Source organism: Lepidothrix coronata, unplaced genomic scaffold, assembly GCF_001604755.1.
Source record: "Lepidothrix coronata isolate B3197 unplaced genomic scaffold, Lepidothrix_coronata-1.0 Scaffold58, whole genome shotgun sequence".
In the NCBI taxonomy this organism is placed as follows: domain Eukaryota; kingdom Metazoa; phylum Chordata; class Aves; order Passeriformes; family Pipridae; genus Lepidothrix; species Lepidothrix coronata.
The window spans coordinates 3,442,918-3,461,361 of record NW_016690238.1 but is presented as its reverse complement, the minus strand read 5'-3'; the positions used below and the strand labels follow the sequence as shown (position 1 = coordinate 3,461,361).

Here is an 18,444-nt window from a genome sequence, read left to right as displayed (position 1 = left end):
ACTCCCCTGTCGCCCAGCGCTGCATTTGCTCATATTCTGCTTGCTGTAACCGAGTAATTAATAAATTCTAATTAGTACTCTGATCCATTGTGGTCTAAATTTATAACAGGACCACAGAAGTGCTCAGCTGCTGTTCAGCTGCACTTTTGGTTATTCACCACAACCGAAGCTCTAGGCTCCTGTCCAGATGCCAGAGCTGAACAGAACAGCTGGAGCAGGATTTCCTGTAATACACTGGGAAGAATTCATCACTCCAGAGACCAGCAGGAGCTCTGACAAAATCCCAAAGCCCTGGAAACACTGAGTTCTGAGTTATCAGCCCTTCTGAGCCCCTGGAGACTGAGATGGCTGGAAGGAGAAGAAGCAGCAGCAGCTGAGCTGGGATTGCACAGACTGCAGGGGGAATGCACTGCTGGGAGCTGATTTACAACCCCCTGCAGAGGCTGTGGCCCTGCACAGTGCACAGTGGTGAGCTGCACACATCCTCTTGTCCTACAGTGCTCTAACACACACGGACACACGTGTGACTGGACAGGGCAACACATCCAGGCAAACCTAAACCCACAAGTCTGCCACACGGGGAGAAAAAGCTGCTCAGAGAGAAAGGAGGTTCTTCAATCAAGGGCTGAGAAACGGAGGAAGGAGGGGCCTTTGAGGCTGTCAGCGACTGATAAGGAAAATACTGTCAGGGTCTCAGATTTATGCCATACTGGCACCAACTGGTTTTGCAACAACAGTTAAATGTTGCACATGGTAACTGAGGCATAGAGCTCTGTGCTGCACCAATTCCTCAGGGAATTATTGCCTCCAAGGACTGCAAGAGGTTAGAACAGGCTGTTAGAGACAGGGGTCTGCCATGTGATGCTGAAACCAAAACGACAGGAAACTTGATGCCACATCCGAAGGTACCAACCAGGAATTTCAGATAGAAACTGAAACCACAGCTCACTAAATTGCCACACTTTGGTGAATACATAAAGAACAAAGAACAGTGAGAAACACAAGCAGGAAGAGTTGAAAGGTGAAGGAAGTCTGTGACTGATATGCCTTGTCCCTTTTATGCTTTCCAGTTGAAGTTATTTTCATTATATTGATAAAATACAATAACTGGACACAGAAATCAGATTTATAGAAAGGCAGCATAATAGGATGAGAAAAGGTGGATAGATGAGCTTTCTGCTGGATTTTAGTTAAAATGTCTAGTGTTTATTCATCTCTGCAATACAAAATGAAGCAGCACAAATTAATTCAAGAGAATACTAGATAAATATCCTCTCAAATCATCTGCAGTAAAATTAGAAAGAAATTATGAGAAATGTTTGGGGCATACAATTTATAATAATATATTTATTCTAAAATATCTCGTCATACTCAGGAAGGTTTGACTTTCAATACACGTACTCTGCTGTTCCCAGAACTACATGATGCATAGTGAGTACAGATAAAAGCAGATCAATAATGGTTTTCTTTCCTTGAAGCACCACTCAAAACCCTGCTCACAGGCCTCTTTTCTGCTGGTGATTCAAAAATCACAGAATGACTGAGGTTGTGAGGAAGTTCTGGAGACCCTCTGGTCCAAACCCCTGCCAAGCAGGAGCACCTACAGCAGGATGCCCAGGACCACATCCAGATGGTTTCTGAGTATCTCCAAGGATGGAGATTCCACAACCTCCCTGGGCAGCCTGTTCCAGGCTTGGTCACTCTCACAGGAAGAAGGAAACAAAAAAAAGAAAAAAGTGCTTCCTTATGTTCTGACAGAAGATCAATAGCAGATTCAGGATATGTGTCCTTCCAGTTTGTAGCTTCTTGCCTAAAACTCGGGAACATTTCCAAGAGTACAGAGTTCCCTCAAACTATATTCTTTTGGCCAGCAGTTTTTTTCTCCCTAAAGCTGACAATATGGGAATTTTCCCTTTCTGCATCTGAACCCCAAATTTTTAAGAAGAAAACCAGGAGCTGTGTCCTAACCCCTCCCTCCATCTGCACAGCAACTTGCTCCACAGGGAGCTGCACCTCAAGCAGTTTGCTGCATTTGCTCCCTTAAAAGGAAAATTTTCCAGCTATTGAAGGAATTCACTCCTCAACCCTCAGGCAGGTTTCAGATTTAAAATCCAGCATTATAACTGGATTGGCTCAAAGGGCTCTTCTGCACCTCACCTTTTGCCCATCAAAAACATGCCAAGAAACAGGCAGGGAAGAGAATGAAACAGAATAATTAATTAATTTTCTTCTACAGAGAGGTTCAAAGGTTTGCTGACTTTCCAGGTGGTGCCCAGCTCAGTCAGTCAGTGCCGTGCTCCCCTGGCAGTTGTCCAGCTCAGTTCAGTTGGCCTCAAGTGACACAACTTTAATTTACAAGTTTTGTGCTTTCTGGCTGGGACAGACACCCCAGAACACCTGCATTTCACTGCTTGGGTATTTGCCAAATTGTCCTTGTCTACAGGGAGAAGCAGAAACAGATGGGCTGGCCAGCACATAGCCATTATTACTGGAGTAAAAGCTTGTCTGCTGGAAAATCAGATTTACAGAACTGAGGAACACAAATACTGCCTTTTAAGAGACAACTCAACCATTCGTTCCCATTTACAATCACAAGAGAGGCACGTCACATGAAGAGATTCATTGCTATGAATAAAGTGTTTTTCCAACCTTCCTTCTCGTGTCATATTTACTTCTTATCCATGTTTCTCTCTACGGGACGTTTTCCAGTACAACAAATCTTTTTTGACTGGTGATGCCCAAAAGTGGGCAGTCTGTTCCTCCTGAGGCCCCAATGCTGCTGGCTGGAGTGGAATTCCCACATTCTATAAACAATGCTGAGGCCAATGCATCATAGCAATACATTTCCCTTTTCTGCAAGAGCACTGGAGGGGGTCTGTGTGTGTGTTTGTTAAAATAATGCTCACTTTGCTTGGGTCACCAACTCCCTGCCCCGTTCTTTTTTTTTGTTCCATTCCGCACTCGCAATTTTTGCTCAGTTGAGTGTGTGGATTTCCTTTTGCTCACTTTGAATCTAATAATTTTTCTAATATATTGTGCACAGTTGAAAATGCTAATCTTGATTTTACCATTCTCACCAACTTTCTGTGTTCAGCAGTACCTTACCCAAGAGGTGTGTGCACTCACACAAGGGCAATACGTAGAACCCCTTACCAAAATAAAGATATGTTGCACCCGATTCTTTTCTCTGACTTACAAGAGCAGCCACCCAAAGGAAGATTTGCTTTTAACAAATCCACAGTGGCTGTCTCAGAGCATGTGTTGTATTCTGGGCACTTATGATCTGACTGTCTACCAGTGTGCTCTGCATCCTTCCAGACAGCACAGTTGTGTCCTGACAGGTTTTCTGGTGATAAATGCCTGTCAAACACCAAGAGTGAGCTATGGGTTCCAGCCTTCTCTTTCACCAGGCACAGTCTAATTTTATTCTTTTCCTAGATCCATTTTTTCCTATTCTGTGTTAATTCCTCCTTCACTTAAAATTCATAAGTCCTATTATTCTTTAATAATTTGCAAATTATCTGCACTCAGGTTACCAATCAGAAGATCGTGTCCTCAACCCCTCTGACCATAGCCTGTGTTTTTGTTCACTTAAGCTGATGCTGACACCACAGTCTTGCACCCTGAAGTCAGTGTGTGAGTCAATCCAACACCTCACTGGGAGGGATTTGCTAAGCCTGGCTCTCCTCTCCTCATTTTCAGGAGTTGCGTTTGCTCACTCTGGCTCTTGTGCCAGCTTTGGCACTCATCTGATCCCTCAGAGAGCTGATTCAGCTTATTAAACCAGCAGAAAATAGATTTACTGTTGTTTGGGGTTTTGATGGGGCTACTTTCCCTGTAGGGACAGATAAAAACACTTAGCCCACTTCACCTAATTGCAACCTCGTGCTGGTTTACATCAGTTTAAATCAATCTAAATTGAAGCTGCCATGTTAATCCCCTCATCCCCACCTACACAACTGTACCTCTTCCTCACTAACAGTCATGCAAATGGGTGGGGAGCAAGACAGGGCTTTTTTTGTTGTTGTTTTGGTGAGGTTACTCCTTGCTGGATCATCTCACTGAACTTGGCAGCTGCACAAGAAATTCAGTTCAGCCTAAACAGAACTCGTCCTGCTCTTCTTAATACCACACCTGGGAACGTTCTGCAGTGCATAAGCAAATTCCCAGCAGTAATTAGCTCCCTCTTCACTGAGACAGGGATATGATAAATCAGTTAAGTGCTAATTAACTAGGGGATCATAACCCATTTTATACCTATTTGGTAAAACTTCTCCTCAGACATGTAGAGACACCTCTTGATTCTACTCTATTCCTTAGACAGTAATTTGCATTCAATCTAAACTGACAAGACAAGGGAAACATTATCCTCATACTTAAAAAGGCATGAAAATATTCAGTGTGGGTAACACAGGCTAATTACAGTGGTAACTTGTCAAAGGTGCTCACACAGACCAGTGGCAGAGTAAGAAAGTGAGGAGAAGCTTCCAATTCCTCAGTCTCCATCCCACCCATTGTCCCACATCAAACCTGCTCATATAGAAAAGCATCCACTTGTTCTGGAAAAGCAGGAGAATCTCTCTCCCAGTTCAATGCTGCTTCCTTTATCACCAAGCCCAAGGAATTACAGTGACCCCTCGACTCTCTCATGCTTGCCATGAAGGGTAAAAGGATTGCACATCATCTGCCTGCAAATGTAGTTCCAAACCACACAGTTATTAAAGAGACACGTGGAGTGTTCTGCCTGGCCCTGTGGAATTTGTAGTGCTGTGCAATCTGCCTAAATGAGAGCAGAAATAAAGCTCAGTGTCCACTCAGATGTCCTGCAGGACAACAGAGTGCTCTTATTGGAACAAACTGGGACCTGTTCTGGCCATTGCCCCAGGTCCTGTGTGCAGTGCAGCCTCAGGTTTTGGATATGGCATACACTAAAAATCACCCCCAAAATAATGTGGTTTAAAAGAATGTTTGCAAATCCAGATAATTTGTTTTTACTGTCTCCAGTGTCCTGGTATCAAACTTCAACCTAAGTTTTACCTCAGTCTCACGTCTCAAGGAAAACTGAAGAATGCATGGGAATGTTTTGTGACAATTCCATGCAGGGATATCTCTTCATTTCAGCCAGTTTTTATCTGCTTGTCAAAGCTGCACATTGCAAACTCATTCTCTACAAGTATTTTTTACCCACTGCGGCCCAGAAAAAGAGAACAAAACTTGCTGACTCTTCATTCCACAGCCAGATTTTGCAATACTGTAAATCCCTGTTTGCCTGCCATGCAATGACATTTTCAAATTTCATTACTTTAGAATATCTGTTCTTGAAATCTGCAGTGCATTTTCCAATGTCCATTTTCCATGTTTTCTCAGTTGCACATGATGGTTCGAAGTTACAGTTTGAAAATGTTTTCCAGATTATAAAAATAAAAACTTTGCTTACTCAGATTGAGCAGTTTCCTAATTACAGCTTCAGTGAAGATGTTTGATTCCTTATTTCCTTTCTTTTATCAGCATTTTACAGTTCTGACTCCATTCTCCCCTGCCAATATTCCAGTCTTGTTATAAAAATGGCCACATTTTATGTCACATGCTTTAAATGGGGCCTGTACTGCATATGTTTTATGCTTCTTATTTCTCCACAAATTTTTCTCTAGATGTATTTTAGGTGCACATGTACCAAAGTAAGTCACTTTGCTTTCTGCACTGGAAGTCCATTATTCTTTCAGGTTAATTCCAATATTTCCTTAGATATCATCCCACAGGAGAAAAAGAAATTACTCCTAAGAGCAGGATGACCCAGTATCACAGTTTACAAATCACTTCACCCACAATTCTCAGAACAGATTAGTTATTCAAAGTGACAAAGAGAACCTTAACTTTTGCAATGTGTCAAAATCTTAATTAACAACCATTTCCCCTCACAGGAACACAGTACAAATATAATTGACTGTTTATAAAGCTTTAACAAATTTGAGTTTAAATAAAATTTGAGAAAAATAAAGCAATTTTTTCAGTTTATCCAATCCAAACAAATCTTCTGAAGTTCTGTGTCAAGGCAGCCCTGTTAAACAGAAAAGTACCTGTTGATTTTTAAGACTTAGAGGGTGGCTAAAGGTCTCTTTTATACAGGAAATTAAACCATTTGGGATTTTTTTTTTCTGTCTGGCTATATAATGTATGTATCTGAGATCTGATGGCTGCATGAGGACATCTTTTATTCCATATCCAAATGCTGGAACTAATGATGGCACAGAAAAATCACCCAATCACTTCCAGCATCTAAACCACACAGCTTCGGTTATTTTGGACTCACAGCTGTTTCTGTGAACAATTTGGGATGGCAAATTCTGTTCTTGCCAAATTCAGTGTTCTCAAGCAGAACTAACATTGCTGCAGCCTCGCCAACATAAAATGACCATTCATTTTTACTGAAGCTGCAGGACCTTTTCAGGATACCACAAACACAGCACGACACTTGTTTATAGCTGTTGATTACATGCCATTCCTCGAGGTTCAGAGCTGAGGAATGCTTTGCTGAAGAAGTTACATCCCTGCCGTGGTAATTCCTTCTTGCAAAGCCTTGGCTCACTTTGAGAGCACCAGTACCTCTGCAGGAGCCAGCCTGCACTAAGCTGAGCTTATCTTTGGGCCGAGCTCCCCACCCTGCTCCCTGCCCACACGTTCTGACTCAGTCACACCGTGGTCCTTCATGAAAATGCTCTCCAGCCACAGGACTGGATTTTAAGCTGTAACAACCATAAGAGGGACCTGGACCAAAGGACATGCCCAGGCAGAGGTGCTGCAATGTCCTTCCTGCCCAGGGCTCTCAGGTGCTGTGCACTGCTGAGGAGTGAGAGCATCACCTCTCCAGCAGTAATGAGGACAGGCTATGCAAGGAATTAGCTGAAATACCACCTCTACTTTTCCAACAAAAAATAAAGCACCCCACTAGTTTTGCCTTGACAGAGCCACTGACCATGAGTGTTCCTGAACTCTACAGCAACACAGCAGAGGCAAGTAACATTTCTCTCAGAGATCATGTCTACTTCTGATCTCAAAGCTGTGCCCAATGTTTATGAAAACAAAGTTTCTCATGTCTGAGCAGCTTTCCAAATTTGAGAACCCGAAGCATTATGAGTTCCTAGGTCTAGATACATACCCCAGATTTATTCTCCCCCTCTACTGGGGCAAAAATCCTCGGGAAAAACAGCATGGGTAGTGACAGGACAGGATCTATGTCATACTTTCCCAGATCCTTAACCTGACTGGTCAGAAGATCAAGGATCCATGGCAAGAAGTCAGCACATACATAGGCAGAAATAGCTTCAGTTTGGCTCAATCCATCCCTACTACAAAAGAAAACCCAAGGCCCTTTTATTGCAAACAGTGATCCCAAGCTTTGTGACTTTCTGTGGGGAAGTTGGCACTGAAACATTCTCAGTGCTCTGCAGTTTAAGCTCCACCAGTTCTTCCCACACTTCAGCCCATACCAGGACCTGCCCTGACTGAAGGATGTGCCCTCAGGGTATAATTGAGCAGAAAAGCAGCAAGTCCTTTCCATGCAAAGTCACAGAAAAGTCTGGGACCTTAAGCTAATCACCATCAGTCTCCTTGTAACAAATACACATTATAAGTGCATCTTAAGTCCCATCCTACACTCATTCATTCATGCAAAATAACTGGCCTTATTTGGTTTCCTCACAAGTCAGATAAAAAGATTTAGTCCCTTCCATGAGAATCACGAAGGAGAAGTTTAATACAATTTACTCACCGAAGGATTTCCTTCCGAGTGAAGAACGTGCAATCCTGTTAAAAAACAAAAGGTGTCATTGTACTACAGAAATATTGAAAACAACTGCAAAGAACTCTTTTTCAACCTTTTGGGAGGAGACTCAGATCTGACAGGAAAACATTAAAGATGCCATTTGTGTATGATCTGCTTTTGACTCAGAAAGCAAAATATGCTGTAAAAGAACTGAAATATCCTAAGGACAAGCCTATCAGTAAAAAAAAAAAAAATATTGCTAATGGGAAACTCCAGGAGAAAAAAAAAAACAGCTTGTTGAAATACTTCTCCAGTGTGGAATGACCAGATCGGAAACAAAATTAAATCCAAAAAGTGAGATATAGGCCAAAAATATTCAATAAGTGGATCTAGAAAACTATAAGTAACAGATGAAGAAAAATGTCTTCTAACTTGAAGTATTTCTCTACTGGAGGCAACTGGTTTAACAATAAAAGTTATGTAGTTATTTATTAGTTATTAAGCCCTTTTGCTAACAATTACTTTGCACTGTGGTCACTTTGGCAAAGGCTCCAAACTCCTGTTGTCAGGAATATGGATAAATGGACAGCCCCTGCTCTGAACAGCAGGAAAACTAATCAGCTCTCCCTGTACTATCCCAGATTTTGAAATAACTTAATAAAATGTGACACAGAGCTCGCTGACCATGAAAGAAGAGCTTACAAGCATTCACTTGCATTCTAAATGTGGTGGAACTGAATTTACACGGGTTTAATTCACTTTTTGAACATCTATGTTATCCTAGAAAATTCATACACTTCACCAAAGAACATATAAGCAGTGGAAGAGTTTGCATTTCATGCATTTCTAAATCAGTCACAAAACCAGTTACAATTTCAGGTGCTGTGAAGAGACATAAATAATCAGTCCCATCCCATTAACAGGAATATCCCCTAACCTCCACTATCTCATCTAATACATATTTAAGGGAAATTCTGCCCTGCATCCAAAACTAGGAACACTGTTGGCAATGAAATATTTGATAATCAGTTGAAACCATCATTCATAAATTCAGAGAGTATGCAACTTGTTTTAGAGGGAGCTCCTGAGGGTGTATATATAGGGAACAACCACCAAAACATTCTTCCTGATTATCCACCTCTCTCACAGGCCCATGTGAGTTTTCCCCCTTTAATGTGAACACATTTAGAATATATCATCTTTTAAAATCAGCAAGTGACAAAATAAGAGTATCAGACTGGTAACTCAAGAGTATATATAACTAGGTTGACTCTCCTAACCCTGCTCTCCTGTCAACTACTGGAAAAGCATTTCTTTCCCAAGCTGAGAATCATTCTGGCCAAACACCTGCTTCTTCCAAGGAGGGGAAAAGCGAGTGGTGCAGCAGCTGAGGCAGTTAAACAGCCTGTCTCGGGTGTCTGGGTGTGCTATCAGCCCTGCTCGGTATCAATTATTGAGTTTGCCTGCTCTCCTCCATCTAAAGTGGCAGGAGCAGCAGCTCTTCCTTCATGGATTGTGTAGCAGAATCCTGTTACCAGGCACAGGAGGAAGCACCTTGTGAGTGCTGACACTGATGGCACATTGTCTGGAACAGCACTAAGTGAGATCTGAGCCTGCTCGTTAAATCCTCCTTAATTCCAGCACAATCAACAGTCAAACTGTCACTTAAGGATGATTCATTTACTAAGAAAAGGCAGGTGTAATCTCACAAATAATTGCAATGCCCTCAGCAGCAATCATCCTGTAATTAGAGAGGCTGGAGGAAACAGCAGCCACTGTTACTTAACTAGCAAGCTGAAAGGGAGGGATATGCAAATGAAGACAAAGATTAAAAAGAAAAGTTACCCTTTACCCTGCAGAAATCATGCAAAAATGCTATTGGAAGGCTTAAGAGGTCAGATCATAAACCAGTGTTGCTGACAGTGCACATATTTTACTTTAAGCTGAGTTGCCTCTTGTCATTGACAACAAACACTATTTTTTAATCAAGCAAAATTTTTACTAATATAAACTAAAACCCACTCACACAGAAAACCTTTATAGCAAAAGGTTTATTTATTGCAACCATCTGCATGACCACTGCTACTGACAGCAACATTCCAACTATTATGCCTGCCAATCACATGGAATTGGCAGGGATGAGGGGTGCCAAGAAAACCTCCCAGCGGCTTCCCAGCCCACTTGCAGGGATCTTAAAGCTGCTCAGGGTCAGAGCACCACAAATTAACTGCCCTGTACTTCTGACCCCTTTGGAAATGATTTACCATCCAGAGGCCTGGCTGGCATCAAGGGGCAAATGGAAAAAGCCACAGCTCCAAGTGATTCCCGACGGGCAAGTCCAGCCATCCCTCTGGCTTCTCCCACTTCCTCATTTCTGCCTTCTCCTCGATGCAGACTTCACAGGGGTGAGTAGGATAACTGCGTCAGAGAAGCCTGAAGGGAGGAACTAACGTGTTTGTATTACCCCAGCAATAATGGATGCATTTCCAGCTCAGATCGTTTCCTTTTAGATCCTTAGAATTGGCAGTGCTGGTACAAGAGAGGAAGGTGAAACAAATATCTATTGATACAAGAAAGGGGTACAAGACTGACTTTTTTTTCCTTTTTTTTTTTTTTTTTTTGGAAGCACAGCCCTAAGTTGGATTAAAACCATGATGGAGCAAAGGTCTAAATAACATAATTACATTTCATAGTTGCTGGAACTAAAGCAATTTAATTCCAATTTAATTAAAGACTTTTGGCCAAAGAAACACGGAGGTGAATCATCCAATTTTCTCCTGGCTACTTCATTCATACAGAAAACACACAATGATGGACAATAAATAGTTAACATGTTCAATTCACTCTCTCATAAGGAAAGGTGAGGTGGGTCCTGGAAAGCATTTGTCATTTATGCACGGGATAACTTTGGCTGGAAGGAAGATCAAAGCTACCATGGAACACATTTGCTATTTTGTGGACTGTATTTGAGTTTATTATGAACACAAAAAGCACCCCGTCTGTTCTGTTTGGACACTTAAGCCACTGGGAGTCCTGCTAGAAAAGAACAAACTAAATACTGAACAAAAAAACATTACCAGAGACTTCATAATTCTTTTCAATTCAACATTTCTGGCAAGAATTGATCCCGAGAATTGCTTTTATTTCTAGTGCTATCCAGTGGCCTGACAGAGCCCTGCTAACAGCAGGCCCCTTGGGGGTTTTAGCTTGTTTAGAACAGAGGCTTTGCCTGACAGGTCACTATTGCAGCCCCTGAGAACAAACGTGCTCCTTTTCCAAGAGCAACAGCCCCACTCAGTCTGTCCTTGTGCCCTAAATAATCAGGGGAACTGGAAGGCTGACATGGGATCACTGCTGCTTTCTTGGAGGTAAAATACCACTTAAACAAATCTGCAATTATCCACTTACCATCTTATGTCTAGCAAAGACAATAAAATCAAGCAAACGGAACATTTCCCATTGATTTCTAGGAGATGGTTCACTTGTCTGATGGGACTTGATGCTCAAATTCAGCATTTGGGTGGCTTAAATGCTTCTCAAAATGCTTTGCAGAGAGCAGAGGCAGATGGCTGGTGCATTTAGGTTCCAGGGGTAGCTCTGCTCATTGGCTCATGGTATTGGGACTTTCTGCAACATTGCTTGTAGGGAAGGGTCAATAGTCTCTGCTCTTACAGATGATTTTATACAACAGCAGAACGCACATGCTGTTAGTTTCATTCTTTTATTTCCTATGTCAGATGAAGGCAGGTTTAGGACAGAACAGACTGAAATAGGTGGCCTACTACCTTTTCCACCAGTCTGTAAAATTTTACTGCAAATTCCTAGGTCAGCTCTGCTTTATATCGAGTTCTACAGTGATTTGAACAAAAAACACTGAGAGAGAGAGAACTGTGCTGATACTGAACTTTCTGCCAAGTGTCCACACACAGCACAACGTGAGGAATGGCTCCAGGATCAGCTGTCCTGGGGGAGAGAATGCCAGCTCCCGAGGGCAGCTGTGAATGGCAGCAGAGTGCAGTGAATGGAAGGGTTTCACCCCTTCAAAAGCACAAAGCACAGCTCTGAAATCAAACTGATCCCACAGGTACATGCACGACACTCCTCTACAGAAGGAAAACTAGAGAAATGAACAACAGAAGGAAAGAATAGAAATGCTCAAATGTGCAAAGCTGCTGTGAAACAGTTCTTACATCCATTGAATTTATTTCTCCTCTAAGACAATGCATATATATTCTGCCTCTTGTATCTATAGTTTCATAAGGGCAGGTTTACTCTGATCCTGCAACAGCTTCACTGGAAAGTTTTATAAATAAGGAAATAATATAAATCAGTCAAAAAATCACTCCAAATTAAAAAAAAAAAACCAGCCTCAGACAAAAGCCAGGAAATTACAGATAATGGAAACCAATGGCTAACAGGACAGAGGAGATCCATAGAGCTGAGGGAGCAGCTCTTAAGAAATGCTAAGTAGTAAATGCTGCAGCATTTTAAAAGGTAATATTTCAAGCAAATTATTTCAGAGGCTTCGTTTTTAAAATCACCAGTGGTGTTCTGTTCTGTGCCAAAGCACACAATGTGTGTAAGATCATTTGATCAAAACACCATTAGAACATCATCTCCTGAAGCAATCCAAAACTCTGGTACTGGAGAGAAGCAAATGAACTTCCAGATGAGACCCATCATTAACCTCACTCTGGTAATGTTTTACAAAGGCAGTATTTCTGTTCTACATGCCATACAACTAAGACTGGTATGGAGTTGGGCAAGACTTAGTCAGCAAGATATTTATGTATTTTCATCCCTGTGAGTGTATGAAGAGTTAACAGAATCAGTGAGTTAAAAATGCTGTTTGCACTGGAACATCGATGGATATTTGACACACAGCTCATCTTTACTTGTCATTATACTTATTTTACAACCACAGCCAAAACAACCAAAACACCTCCTGAGTTTCAGGAGGGAAAAGCTGCAGCTTTAAGAACCAATTTATATATTCATACTGCAACATGGGAGTAAAAACAGACACTGGCCAGGACTGGGAAGAAGCAACTGCCAATAAATGTAATTTTGCTCAATCTATATAAGCACCAAATGGTACCATGAAACCAGAATCTGACTAAAGGATAACCTCACAAAAACCTTGTGCCATTATTATGCTGCTTACATTTGCACAGGAACAGCAGTACTGTATCAAATGGAAAACACTTTTTACTCAAGATCTTGGAGAACCTGTGATGAATTTTCCAAGACCCTGATCAAATCAAGCATGGCTTTTAAATCAAAAGATAGCTGGATGACCTACTTTCACTTTACACATGGCATTTCTTGACAGATGATAACGTAACTTGTTTCATCTGGTTTTGCATAATTCCCAGGAAATATAGTTGAATTCCACTTTGACTTCAATTTTGATAAAAGGATAAAAGTTAGCTCTGTAATAGACAAATTCTTGTGTAAAAGGAGCAAGTAATTATTCCATACTACTATATTTTATTGCAATATTGCCCTGAAGACTGCCAGGGTACATAAGTCTGTTTTGAGGCTGGATTAAATAATGCAGAGTAAATAATACCATTAATGAACAAAGTATAAATGGCTTGCAGCAAAACCAGCAATATGCCCTATACTATCTAGGTTCTGTTAGGACAAAAAAAAAAAAAAAAAAGGAAGAAGCAAATTTGTATCAAATTCAGCTCAGTTACTGAAGTAACCCCAGAACAGGGAATGAGGTTGACTGAGCAGTTCATCCACAGCCCCAGCACAGTTTCTCTGCCTTTCCCACTCAGTGCAGCTGTTTCTCAGTGAGGAATGCAGTGCACCAAGGCAAAAAAAGTGCCCCTGATGTTGCTTTATTGCACACCTGTATTTTCTACTGCTTCAAGCACCTTTCCACAGCATCACTCAAAAAGCCCTAAAATCCCCCATCATTTTCTTTTCTCAAAGAGACTTGACCTCCAAAATCTGTAGGCAGCTTTTAAAATGTTTTTAAAATGTTCTTTTATTGCAATGAAATGCATCTTTCTTGCCTATCAATACTTACCTTTTCCCTAACCAGACCCTGGTTAGATTTTGCATTTTGTGTATTAAAAAAAACCAAACAAACCAAACCCAAAACCAAAATAAACAAACAAACAAACAAAAAACCCCACCAAAACAACCCCCCCCCAACATTAACAACCAACCCCCCCCCAAAAAAGCCCAAAAAACCACAACCAGAAACCCAGAGCAGCCAAGTACTTTAAGGGCATAAGAATCAGAAATGTCCAGTAGAATTAATTTTCTTACAGGGCCAGGTTTTTAAATGAGGTGAATCTCCATGAGGAAACCAGTGCCAGCAAAAGCCTCACTTCCAAAACATTTCACTAATCTTATGAAAATTTAAAGATCTGCCAACTAGAACACTATTTTAATAACAAGTGATAGGATCTTAATAGCAGGTGATATGACAAGGTGTTAGGAGATTTACAGCTTTCCAGTCTTTCTTTGATCTGCCTCTACCTCTTTTGAATTAAAAAAAAAGAATAGAAAGCTGAAAGGTTCAGTATTATAAAGTTCTATTACATGTCTCTTTTACAAACAGCTTCAACTGGTTACCCATCACCAGTCTTAATGAAGAGCACTCAAAAGACTTGTCCATTAAAAACACTGAGGTCATCCTGTGAGTGACCAGATTTCATTTAAATGTAAAGGTTCTGCTAAAAAGTGGCTCTACAATATGAGAGTTTACATGTAAAAAAAAAATGTATAATCAGGCATTTCACAAAGTTTTAGATAAATCTAATAAGGCTATTTTATTTCATTAATATCATATTCATGATCTGAGATTTATGTATGCTTGCTCTTCAAGCAGGGGATCTTTCTGCACCTTCATCTTTACTCCCTAAAGCCAAAGTCACTTATACATGATTTTACCAAACTTTAAGCACATGAACTTCTCACTTTTCCATCTCATAGTGTCTCCTCCAGAACAAGCACATAAAACATACTGAATTTTTTAAAAAAATTTAAAAAATTTCCCTACTAAAGTAGTATTTAGGTGCTATGAGCTCAAAGCAATTTGTACTAAAAAAAGGCAGAAGCTACAACCAGACAAGGCAGTGTCCAGAAATATGTTTAAATAAAGAAATTATGAAGTCTAACCATGAGCTGAGCGAGGTTTTGAACAGTCTTCCAATAGGAACTGTAGGGAAGTAAAAGAAAACCCAAACCATATTTTATATAAAGGATTAAGCTGATTCTTTTGATTCTGCCATACTGAGATATGAACACTGTACCCCTGGGTATTATTGCAAGGAGTACAGTACTAACTCAGAGACACACAAATTCACAAGAAACTGCCTAGTTCTCCTTTGGGAAAAAAAAAAGATGAATCAATGGTCCATTTAACAAGCAATCCCCTCCTGTACACTGGGGTACAGATGTGCACACCAGATTGTTGCAGAGGGGCCCGTGGTACACAGTGTTTTACTCTGGTCCAGTGTTCAGAGGCCCTGGTAACTCAGCTGCTGGCTCAAGACATGAAAACCTGCATTTAAAAAATTATAGAACCATTGCCTCATTCTCCCCTTTTCCGTTCTGAAGGAATTCCCCAAATGGGAACAGGGCAGGTAAGATGGCAAACTCTGAGTCCAACAGTTCCATCTGTATGACACCAACTGCCCTCTCCCCCAGGATGCAGTGGAGGGACAGGAGCTCTCTGGGGGGGGGGGCTACAGAAGTCAGACCAGGATCTCTGGGTTTAAAAGATACAAGAGTGATGCAAAACTAATGGATCAGAGCAAATCACCATCAAAATTAGGTCTTTATCTGATTCTTCACAGCACGAGGCAAAGGTTCCTTCCTGACAAATCCTGCAGGTCAGTGATTATCCTGAAACTCGTTATTTTATGGCACTTACCACACATAACAAGTGCTGTCACTAGTCAAAAATTATCTAGCACTACACTAATGAACTAAAGTCTGCCTGTAACAGAGAAATCCCAAAGGTGACTCAATCCACCCGGCCCAACTCCTGCCAGGCTTCGAGATCAATTACCCGGCATTAGGAAAGGCAGGGGCTGCAAAAGCCATTAGAGAGAGGCAATTTCTGCATGAAGAGCAGTGAATTAGGGATGACATTTCAGCTCTTGCATTTGCCAGTTTATGTCAAGAAGATAACATTAATTCCATTTGGATTTTGTTTTGTTTCGCTGCAGTTGTGCTCTGTTCTGTGTTCACTTTCATTGTTAGCAGGATGACAGACGCTTTACAGATCTTTGATTTCCCTCTTGCCTCTCCAGCAGGGAGGTGAAAAAGCCTATTTGGATCTATTTGGACTACTAAGACCATTAACTTAGACTAATATATTACAGTGACAGACTGCTGGTGAGGGTGAGATGTGTGACAAAGTGGAAATTAAAGAAGGGCCATTTGCACATTTCCTGCAATGACAAGAAAAAGGCGAGGTATTTATAAAAGCATTTAATTTATGCCTTATTCTCAACATGGGATAATGGTTCAAAGCATTTTAGCATCCACCCCTAGCCTGACTCTGTGGATAAACATTTACACCTGTGAAAAGTCCATGTTAGCAGGAACTTGAGATAAAATTAGTAACTAAAATAATAGTTTCCACTTCAAGGGCTTGAATCAAAGATCCCAACGGTAAATCGTTATTATGACTGGACTTGCCCCTTGGTTATCATAAGATAAACTGAATCTTGACTTCCTGCACTATTAATTCTATGTTTGTCACTTTATGTAGAAGAACAGAGCCCTGTCTGCATCTCTTAGTAAGGACTCAGCTGTGCACAACAGCCTCCTTCTTCAGCACACTTCTACTCCATGCAGCACCTCACTGGATTGTCAGAAACTTGTTCAAGATGCTCATTGTGCAGAGAGCTGCCTGCAATCCATTTCAGGAAGATTTGCAGTGTGCTGAAACATGACTGGAAAGTGGGAATTATTTTTTACCCTATTAAAAAAAAAAAATCAGTTGATGCAACGTGAGTAAATAGAGAAGTACCGAGTTATCCCTGACATAAAATGCAACACCACTTCTGTTCAGGTAAGAAACTGCCATCCAGGAGTGGATGCAAGCGTAACAATCCCTGTTCTGGACTTACATTAAGCATATTTCTATGACTTATCCTTAGGAGAACTGAATCTAGACAAGACCTCCTTTTCTTTCCTTTCCCCTCTGTTGTCAGCAAAGGCATCGGGGAGAGAAAGAGAGGTTACTGCTACACTTTGTCAAGCTCATCACAGTCTTCATCCTGCTTCCTAGTCCAGGCATTGAGGATGTGATTTTCCTGGTATACAGAGAGGGAATTATACTATGTATATTTAACAACCCAGCCTTTGAATACTGTTACAGTTGCTGGAAGGAATAGTAGAATGTGTGCACGCAGGTTACAAAGGAAGTTTTCAATTATATTAGAAAAGAAAAACCACTCCTCAAACCAAACAAAAAACCGAATCAGAAACATATGAAGATTACTCCTTCCCATCTCCTAATGCAAACCGAGATATCTTACCTGGTAGGCATCTAGCTGTTCATCAGTAAATATCGTTTGCTTATTACCCATCTTAAATGAGGAATTCTTCCTCTCTGCAAATGCATCCCATTAGGAGCAGCTGGATTCCTCTGTATTGTAGGCATTTAGAGCACGTATACTCCGAGAGAGCGCCGAAAAAATCCCAGAGCCTGCATTGAACTGGTTGTGCCCGTCCCCGACCGGTGAGGAAGGACGCGGCACCGGGAAATCTTTGCAGAGGCTTGACTGGGGCGCGCCGGGAAGGCAGAGCGTGTGAAATCACGGGCAGGTGTCGTCCGAAGCCAGCGATGCCACACTCCCCTTTTCCAGGTGCTTTTCTGAGAGGCACACGGAGCTTTTACGACCCCGAAGCCGAGCGGGCGGTGCTGGCGGAGAGCAGCTCCCCGGTGCCTCGGGGCTCACTCCGGGATTCCAGGACGCTCTTCCCGGCACCTCCAGGTTTGGGAGCAGCTCTGCGTCAGCCGGTGGCGCTCGGCAGCGCAGTCGTGTTGCACAGACACCCACGGAGCAAACCTGGGCAGCGGGAAAGGCCCCGGCAGAGCGCAGCTCCTGCGGCCGCTCTCCCCCAGAGCCCGGGAGAGCTGCCAAAGGGACTCAGGGCTGCGGGGAGGCTCGCGGTGCCCGGAGCATCCCCGCCACATCACCGGCTGCCACAGGAAATGCCCACGTCTGCACCGCCAAACTCCCAGGGACAGTCAATGCGAGTACTCCTTCTCACAGTTTAAAAAAAATAAAAAAAAATAAAAAAAAATCATCAAGATTAAAGCAGTTTAACAGACGCTACTCTGAGTCCTTAGGCTGAAGCGAGCACAGCTGGGAAGGAAAAAATACTACCGCAGCCTAAAGCAGAAGCACGAAGTGCCAGCAGAGGGCTCCCGGGATGGTGTTTTAGTTCACCACAACACTATTTCCGTGAAAATTAAAAAAAATAAAGAGCATCTCTGAGAAGCAGCCAGACAAAATGAATAAACTCAAACAAAATTGTATTATCTGACATCTGCAGAAGGGTAAGCTCCTACAGCAACAGCAGGAGGAAGGCTGAGTGAGAAAGGATGGCAACAAGGAAGAAAGACCTGTTGTAAGTTCACTTTCCATTCATGCACAAAGGAACGGGAGAGGGTAAAACTACGGTCTTTATTTACAGCT

General features: G+C 41.8%; 1 protein-coding gene across 5 annotated transcripts in view; it reads right to left on the bottom strand.

The window, feature by feature from the left end:
• The window catches only part of CIB2 (calcium and integrin binding family member 2), a 52,322-nt gene that overhangs the window by 29,765 nt on the left and 4,113 nt on the right, over positions 1-18,444 (bottom strand). For 2 of the 5 annotated variants that reach the window (XM_017816781.1, XM_017816782.1), the window contains exon 2: positions 7,769-7,803. Coding sequence is in view for 3 of the 5 variants with exons in the window: in XM_017816779.1 (XP_017672268.1) it covers positions 7,769-7,803; positions 17,278-17,328 (86 nt within the window). In the remaining 2 variants the exon portion in view is untranslated. Of the gene's footprint in view, positions 1-7,768; positions 7,804-10,026; positions 11,590-17,277; positions 17,716-18,444 lie in introns of those variants that run through there. The other 3 variants (XM_017816779.1, XM_017816778.1, XM_017816780.1) reach the window with 3 other exon arrangements.